General features: G+C 50.1%; 1 protein-coding gene across 1 annotated transcript in view; it reads left to right on the top strand.

Annotated features, from left to right (window-relative positions):
• The window catches only part of TPX2 (TPX2, microtubule-associated), a 59320-nt gene extending 57224 nt beyond the window's left edge, over positions 1–2096 (top strand). Inside the window, exon 15 of the mRNA XM_015405649.1 lies at positions 1707–2096. Within this exon, the coding sequence (XP_015261135.1) occupies positions 1707–1817 (111 nt within the window). The 3' untranslated portion in view covers positions 1818–2096. The remainder of the gene's footprint in view (positions 1–1706) is intronic.
• Positions 2097–9108: the final 7012 nt, after the last annotated feature.

The following is a 9108-nucleotide window of genomic DNA, read 5'->3' as shown; positions in this document are numbered from 1 at the left end:
GTGTGGGGGGGGGTATGTGTGAGTTTCCTGCAGAGTGCAGGGGGTTGGAGTAGACGACCCCGGAGGTCCCTTCCAACTCTGTGATTCTGTGATCAGTGCTTAGTTCTCGTGGCCCTTTCTTACATGCCCAGGGAAATGCTGATCCCCACTTTCAGGTCAGGAAGCAATGTTTCTCCAAGCCAGTTTGGCCGGGGATCCTGGCATTGGTTCCCCTCCCCCATCTTCTGGGAATGGAGGGGGGGGGGAGAGAGATGTGTGAATTTCCTGCATTGTGCAGGGGGTTGGACTAGATGGCCCCGGAGGTCCCTTCCCACTCTGTGATTCTATACGCCACTGCTGGGGCAGCACAAGCAACAAGAAGGCTCCCTTCCAGCCGTGATCCACACAGGAGGTGACTGGCATTCTAATTTTGGACCCCGCAAAACAGTTATCGTGCTGGCAATACAGCAATGCCGATGGATCTCCTCCTCTCTCAACTGGCTTGTAGGCAGCCTCCCACCCTGGCACAGTCCAGGCTGGCACCCATCGATCTTGGGATAAACACACACCCTGTGAGGTAGGCGGGGCTGAGAGAGCTCTGACAGAAACGGCTCTTTTTCCAAGGACAGCTCTGAGAGAACTATGGCTTGCCCAAGGTCATCCAGCAGCTGCAATTGGAGGACTGGCCGTTGTTAAAAATTCCGGGGGCACAGGGCTCTCTATCCTACCGCTGTTAACTATTGATGATATTTAGCGGTGGCGGCGGCTCCAAAGGTCCGGTGGAAGAGCTCCATTTTACAGGCCCTGCGGACCTGTAAGATCCCGCAGGGCCCTGGTCTCTACTGGGAGCTCATTCCACCAGAATGGAGCCGCCACCAAGAAAGCCCTGGCCCTGGTTGTTCAAGTATCTGAAGGGCTGTCATATAGAGGATGGTGCAGAGCTATTTTCTGTGACCGCAGAAGATCGGACCAGAGCCAACGGACCGAAATTGAATCAGAAGAGTTTCCGGCTAAATATCAGGAAGTACTTCCTGGCAGACCGGTTCCTCAGTGAAACGGGTGGCTTCCTCGGGAGGTGGCGGGCTCTCACCTTCTTTGGAGGTTTCCAAGCGGAGGCTAGAGGGCCATCTGACAGCAGTCCGGATTCTGTGAACTCAGGCAGATCACGAGAGGGAGGGCGGGAACGGGACTAGCCAGTGCTTGGTTCTCGTGGCCAGTGTTCCCTCTAAGCTGAGTCAGTGTGAGCTAGCTCACAGTTTTTTAGCCTCTGGCTCACACATTTTTGTCTCCGCTCAGGAAGGATGGCTCCAGAGCAAACTAAATTATGCAGTAGCCAAGCCACTCGCTCACAACTTTAATGCCAGTAGCTCACAAGGTAGAATTTTTGCTCACAAGACTCCACAGCTTAGAGGGAACATTGCTCGTGGCCCTCTCTTTATATGCCCAGGGTAATGCTGATGATCACCCGTTTGAAGTCAGGAAAGAATTTTCTTCCATGCCGGATCAGCCCAGCGACCCTGGAATTTTTTGGCCTTCCTCTGGGCATAGAGCTGAGGGCCTTGGCGGAGTGGTGGTGGTGGTGGTGGGGAGGTAGCTGTGAATTTCCTGCATGGTGCAGGGCGTTGGACTAGATGACCTTTCTCTGTTTCTCTGCCCAGCCTGTTCCTTGCCTAAACATCTGAACTGGGGCAGCCAGGAACCTCTCTTTCTCCATTTCTCCTCCTCAGGTGCACAAAGCCAACCCGATCCGTAGGTACCAGAACGTGGAAGTCAAGCCTAGCGATCAGCCCCTGACAGTACCAAAGTCTCCCGACTTTTCGGAGCGGTTTCGGTGCTGATGGGCGGCCCGACCATCTGGAGTTTCACCTGCACGGAGGAAGGAGTGACGTTTCCTTCTAACCTTCCAGTTGCTTCTGAACTGGGACTCCTCAGACTCTGGTCTTCCGAAACCACGACCCCCCCCCCCCTTCGTAGCTTAAGTTCCTGGCCCAGGACTAGACTGGACACTGACCTGACCGCAGAGACTTTGTGTCTTGCTTGTTTTAAAGGAGTTAATCTGAAAGGGATTGAGCGAGGTTATTTGTACTAGTGGAACGCCCCATAACTATTGTATACTTAAACCCAAATAAAACCTTTAACCCTTGGAAGGAAATCTCTCTTTGCTGTTTGAGAGGACTGGGGGGGTCGCATCTGCTTTCCAAAGCCCCGAGACATAAATTTCTCCCCACCGTCACTGCCCCGCCCCAATAATGTTCTTGTCTCGCAACTGACAAGCGGAGAGTTTCTTTTGTCGCGTTTCGATATTTGTGAACCTTGGCAGGAGGGGTTCTTCGTTTTTATATCCCGACCGCTTGTCCTGGTCAGGGACCGTGCTCTAAGTAAATTCAAACCGTGTTGCATGAGTTAAACCAGCCCCTGTGGATTTGTTACTTTTCGTCGGGTAGGATTTTGAGCTGTTGCGGGACAGCGACGGGGAATGACTTTCCTCCGTCTTCCCCTTCAGGTACGCTCGGCCGCGGTGCATCTAGTTCTGTCCTTTTCCCACTTGGGAGGAAGCTGGCCTGCGTCACCACCTCCTCGTCACCTGCCTGAGCAGTAAATTCAGGTGGGGGTAGCCGTGTTGGTCTGAAGCAGCAGAGGAAAGTGTGAGTCCAGCTGGCACCTTTAAGGCCAACAAAGTTCAACGCTGGGGATGATAAGCTTTCGTGTGCAAAGCACACTCCTTCAGACAAATGGAATAAAATCTCCTCAAGGCTTAGGTAAAACTAAAGGTAAAGGTTTCCCTTTCTCGAAAGCTAGTCGAATCCGGCTCCAGGGATGTGGTGCTCATCTCTGTTTCCAGGCCGAAGAGTCAGCGCTGTCTGAAGATTTTTCCATGGTCATGTGGCCGGCAAGAATAGATGCCGAGGCGCATGGAACGCTGTTACCTTCCCACCGAAGCAGTACCGATTTATCTACTTGCAGTTTCTTGCTTTCGAACTGCTCGGTTGGCAGGAGCTGGAACTAGAGACGGGAGCTCACTCCATCATGGCCCACTCGGGTCTCGAACTGCCGAACTACCGACCTTCCAGACTGCAGTTCAGCGTCTTAACCACTTGAGCCACCGCAGCTTCAAGGGTTACTTACAGGTAGGAGGGGGCAGTCGTTAGGAAGGGCCACTCAGAGCCAAGATGTCTCTGTGGAGCTGAAATTAGATCAGGTGGCCGGTAAGATCAATGGATAGCAGGCAAATGGGCACATAAATGCGAGAGCAGTAGAAGAAGAGAAGAGATTGGATTTCTACCCCGCCCTTCACTACCCAAAGGAGTCTCAGAGCGGCTTACAAACTCCTTTCCCTTCCCCTCCCCACAACAGACACCCTTTGAGGTAGAAGAAGAAGAGATTGGATTTATCCCCCGCCCTTCACTACCCGAAGGAATCTCAGAGCGGCTTAATAACTCCTTTCCCTTCCCCTCCCCACAACAGACACCCTGTGAGGCAGGTGGGGCTGAGAGAGCTCTTGACAGAAACTGCTCTTTTTCAAGGACAGCTCTTGTCAGAACTATGGCTTGCCCAAGGTCATCCAGCCAGGTGCAAGTGGAGGAGTGGGGAATCAAACCCAGTTCTCCCAGATTAGAGTCCGCGCACTTAACCATGACACCCAAACTAGTAAGCGTCAGTCCTTCACCCTCAAGCTGTGTGTGTGTAAGTGTGTATGTGTTAAGTGCTGTCAGGTTGCTTCGAACTTATGGCGGCCCTATGAATCATTTTGCCGCCTAGCAAAGAGGACGTGTCAGCGAGCTGTGACTTTTTCTGAGGTAAAAATTTTTTAAAAGAAAAAAGAATAAGAGTGAAAGACAGAAAATACAAAGGAAAGTAAATCAGAGAAAGAGGCAACGAACCTCCTCCGACTGCCTATCATTCTGTTATTAATCTTGGGAGGCTGAGGTAAAATCCCCACCATAACCCTCAGCCTTTCATGTCTCTCTTCAAGAAATGCTCAGACTGTGGGGCGAAGATGGCCCACAACGTTCAGCATTCTTCGTGTCTCCTGTGTTTGGGAGAAGGGCACGTTACTTCAACATGTACAGCATGTAAGCTGTTAACGCCCAGAGCTCATGAGGGCAGGGCTATGCGTTTAAAGGCGGAATTATGAGGTTTTTTCCCCCCGTTTCGGCTCCTTGCTTAGCAGGCGTGCACTGGCGAGCTCCGTACGGTGTGGCCTGTTGCGCGGCGGCTAGGAGGGGATCCGGCTGTGCCGGTTCCCCCCTGGGGTCCCCGCAGAGGAGGCCTCAGCCATGGGGCTCGAGTAGTGCCACTCCCAAGGCACAATGCCAAGGGATTGAGGCACACTTTGCCCCGAAGGTACCATCATGGTACCTAGAGGCGCACACCGGTCGAGCGTTCGGGAGTTTTAGCAAAAATGCAAGACCTCTCGGCAATTTAACGATACCGGAAAAAACTTGAGTGAATTTGCATCAAACACATGAACTTTTAAACAGGCTCTGACAACCCCCTCCCACCAGCGATAAGGAAGGGAGCAATATCCCCCCCCCAACAAAAAAGGCGGTATTATGGGGAAATGCTCTGAGACCAGCTGCTCCTGAAGGAGACTCCGTGGCTCTGCCTGGTCCATCCGTGGACCCGCCTGCTCTAAGTCCGGTCTCTGCACCACCAGTGGCTCGGTCCACGTCTACTGCAGTGATGCGGTCTTCAGATGAGCCCCGCCCACAAAGGAACGAAAAAGGACTGATCGTCGGTCTCCAAAACATAAGAACATAAGAGATGCCAATGTTGGATCAGGCCAAAGGCCCATCCAGTCCAACACTCTGTGTCACACAGTGGCCAGAAATACCAGGTGCCATCAGGAGGTCCAGCAGTGGGGCCAGGACATTAGAAGTCCCTCCCACTGTTGACCCCACCCCCCAAGCACCAAGAAGACAGAGCATCACTCTCGTCAACAGCCTTTCTCAGGTCTTGCCAAATGAGGGCCTTGGTGGCTTCATCTTTCGTCAGTATTTCTTTTTTCCATTTCGGATCGTCTCATCGTAGGGTTTTCGGAAGCGGTGAGCCATTGCCACCTTCTGCACAGTACTAACCGGCATTAGCGGGAGTGGCACTGCCGTTGCCTACAGAACATCCCCCACCAGTGTGATCTTCGGCGGCTGCTGCTGCCTGGTAGCTACCACCCTTTGAGGATGCCTCATCATCCCTGGAACTGTCATTTCTCTTCTGCTGATGTGGCCATTGGTCCCCAAAGTGGGGGGGGGTGCCCACGTTTTAGTCTGGTGTCTCAGCTGTGACCCATTCTGTCTTGAGCGACTCTTGAGAGTCTAGACTAGGGGTGTCAAACATGCGGCCCAGGGGCCAGATCAGGCCCCCGGAGGGCTCCTCTCAGGCCGACAGTGGAACTGGCTGTCTTCTGCTTCCAGTTCTGCTGCTGCGTCATCGTAGGTTTGCAGCTTACAGATACACACCTGAACAGCATACTCAAGATTGCAACAGCACAGACATTTTGACGCAGTGATTCAGAGCAAGAGGTGTCCGTTATCAGACACTGTTAGATAAACAAAATATTGCAGGAGTGCTGATGTTTTAAGCATGTTTTTATTTTAAGTTTTAAAAATCCCTTTGTGTTTGTGTTTTTTATACAGCTGATATCTCCGCTACCTGGCATTACGTTTTTTAAAAAATAGTTTATCATTTTCCATTACAAAAAAGTAAACAAAATATAAAGTCTCTACAACACATTTTGGAGTTTCCCTTATACATTTTTCTTCATCTATCTATTTTTGCCATCTTTTTTTGAATACATTTTCTTCTTTTCCTGCTAATATCATATTTATCTTATCCATTTCTTTTATTTCCAAAATTTTCATAGTTAATTCTTCTCTATTTGGTACTCTGTCTGATTTCCAACATTTTGCTATAAGTATTCTAGACATAGTCAATATATATAGTATCAAGCATGAATCATTATAGTGTATCCCATCTGGTAACATATTAAGTAAATATATTTCCGATTCTAACTGTAGATCTATTTCAGTTATTTCTAGTATTACTTTACCTGGCATTACGTTTTATGAGCAAATACCGTGCTACAGACGATTATAAAATATATCATAATTTTTTTTTGTGTGTATATATCAGTCCTCCTTAAATATACAAAAGTTTTAATAGGGAGGACTCCTTTAAGTCTGTTTTGAATAAGTGCTCAGTCTTCCTCCAAAAGAGGTCCAGATATCCTCCCATTTCAGGGTCTTCCTCAGGGAGTTCAACAGATATTTCCAAGCACAAGGTTGCCAAATACCAAAATATCCAAATTTTTCAATGAATGCTGCAAAAAGTCTCTCTTAGTGAGCTCAAAGCTTCCTCCAAAGTGAAAAGACTAAGTGCCCATGGACTGTTGCTCTTTTCTACTGCAATAGATTGTATCATTGTAGCCTGTAACGATTTCATGTTTAACTGTGTGTGTGTGACTTTAAAAGTTTGGATGCATGGCTGTATGAAAGTCTAGTGTGGTTGAAACAGGCAAGTGGTGTGATTGGTGAGTGAAAGAGAGGGGGAGGGGTTTTGGAAGTGATGCTGGGTGAATGATAGGTAGGTCTTTCAGGGGAGACAGTTAGAGATATGACAGTTGATGAAGACAGAGAGAGTTAGTTAAGCAGTTTTAGTTCTGATTTCTGTGAGAGAAGCAGAAGATCAGTTAAGCTCTGTGTATGAGGAGAGAGAATCAACCCTGTGTGGGTTAAGTTAAGTTCATTCTGAAGTCTAAGGAGAGAGTCTTGTGTGTTATGAAAAGTTGAAGTATAAAGAAACAGTAACCGTATATGGCCTGAAGGGAAAAGGGTTACAAAGTTACATGCCCAGATCCCTGTCAGTAAGAGATAAAATTGTGTGATACACCAATCATTTGTTCAGTATTTAAGCCTTTCTGGTTACAATGAGTTAATCTTTTATTTATGAATTACTTCAATAAATCCTCTTTTATTCAAATATACCCACTCTGAAAGAAATACTTCCCAGGACCACATAGTACCTCGAACGCCTTAAACCCTCGACATACCTACCCAGAAATAGAGAAAGCATAAAGGTTTGGAAATCCTTTTAAAATTTCCTGGTGGCAGCCGGATTACCCAGTAGAGAAAAATATAAAGAACACTTTTAAAGTAAAACCAGACCTCCCCAGAGAAGGGGTCGTCACATAGCCCTATATCAATTAACGTTTGTTATTAAAAGCTCACATGAACTCCTGTAGTGGCAGATAATGCTCCCTCTAAGCTGTGAAGTCTTGTGAGCAAAAATTCTACTTTGTGAGCTCCTGGCATTAAAGTGACAAGCGAGCAATTTGGCTCCTGCATAAATTAGTCTGCTCCAAAGGCATCCTTTCTGAGCTAAGCCAAAAACACGTGAGCTAAAAAACTCACACTAACTCAGCTTAGAGGGAACACTGGTGGCAGAGTGGGCGGGGTGAACCTGGCTCTCGCAACTCGTCGTCTGACGCTCTAACCACTACCTGGAATGTACTGGTTAAGTGCGCGACTCTAATCTGGGAGAACCAGGTTTGATTCCCCACTCCTCCACATGCAGCTGCTGGATGACCTTGGCCAAGCCGTAGTTCTGTCAGAGCTGTCCTTGAAAAAGAGCAGTTTCTGTCAGAGCTCTCTCAGCCCCACCCACCTCACAGGGTGTCTGTTGTGGGGAGGGGAAGAGAAAGGAGTTTGTAAGCCGCTCTGAGACACCTTTGGGTAGTGAAGGGCGGGGTAGAAAATCCAATCTCTTCTTCTCTACCCCGCGGGGATGCCCTGCAGAAATTTCGGTAGCCCTGCAGAAATTTCGGTAGCTACGTCGGCTTGACAGTATCTCACCTTTCTCCTCTGGGGAGGCTGAGCTCTGACAGGTGTGAGGGATTGCTCTTTCTCCTCCTTCAGTAATGATCAAAACATGTCCCTAAGTCACCCCCCGCACACACTTTTCCTCTGCTGGGGAAGACCCTAGCACCGAGAGAAGTTGCTGAGAAGCTGTTGACTGCATCACCGCGATCTCTGGCGGCTCCGAGGGATAGAGTTTCCCCGAGGAGGGAGACGAGGGGCCTGGCTGCCCAACCGGCTTCCTCAGACTTCTGGAAAGAACGGAAAGGTTAAAGTGTGTGTCCTACTTGGGGCCGTGACGCAGCGTAGCCAGGGGAACCGGCATGCTTGAACCCTCGCCAGCAATCCCGGGACGGCAGCAGTTTGTGCCTGCCAAAAGGCCAGGGAGAGTCCGGCCTGCCTGCGGAGCAGTAGCTCTCGGGGTGGGGAGAGCCTCCTGCTCATCGGGCATTCCCGCCCCGACCCATTGTGCTGTGGAAGGGTCCGTGGCTCAGTGGTAGAGCCTCTGCTTGGCATGCGGAAGGCCCCAGGTCCAATCCCTGCTGGCATCTCCAGTTAAAAGGACCAGGCAGGAGGTGATGGGAAAGACCTCACCCTGCGAACCTGGAGAGCTATGAGAAGGTGCTGTGGCTCAGTGGAAGAGCCTCTGCCTGGCATGCAGAAGGTCCCAGGTTCAATCCCCGGCATCTCCAGTTAAAAAGGACCAGGCAGTAGGTGATGGGAAAGACCTCTGCCTGAGACCCTGGAGAGCTGTGGGGAGGGGCTGTGGCTCAATGCAAGAGTATCTGCCTGCCATGCAGGAGGTCCCAGGTTCAATCCCTGCTGGCATCTCCAGTTAAAAAGGACCAGGCAGGAGGTGATGGGAAAGACCTCCGCCTGAGACCCTGGAGAGCTGTCAAGAGGGGCCATGGCTCAGTGGCTTCTGCCTGGCATGCAGAAGGTCCCAGGTTCAATCCCCGGCATCTCCAGTTAAAAGGACCAGGCAGGAGGTGATGGGAAAGACTTCAGCCTGAGACCCTGGAGAGCTATGGGAAGGGGCCGTGGCTCAGTGGTAGAGCCTCTGCTTGGCATGCAGAAGGTCCCAGGTTCCATCCCTGGCATCTCCAGTGAAAAGGATCAAGTAGGAGGTGATACGAAAGACCTCCTCCAACCTGAGACCCTGGAGAGCAGCTGCCAGTCTGGACAATACTTACCTTGATGGGCAGCTTTATAGGAAGGGGCTGCGGCTGAGTGGTAGAGTGCCCACTTTGGCGTAGTGGTTACAGAGCCGGTTTGGTGT

This window comes from Gekko japonicus, unplaced genomic scaffold (genome assembly GCF_001447785.1).
Source record: "Gekko japonicus isolate JY-2015 unplaced genomic scaffold, Gekko_japonicus_V1.1 scaffold4358, whole genome shotgun sequence".
Lineage (NCBI taxonomy): Eukaryota > Metazoa > Chordata > Lepidosauria > Squamata > Gekkonidae > Gekko > Gekko japonicus.
The sequence above is the reverse complement of the archived record's forward strand: the minus strand, read 5'-3'. Positions and strand labels throughout refer to the sequence as shown.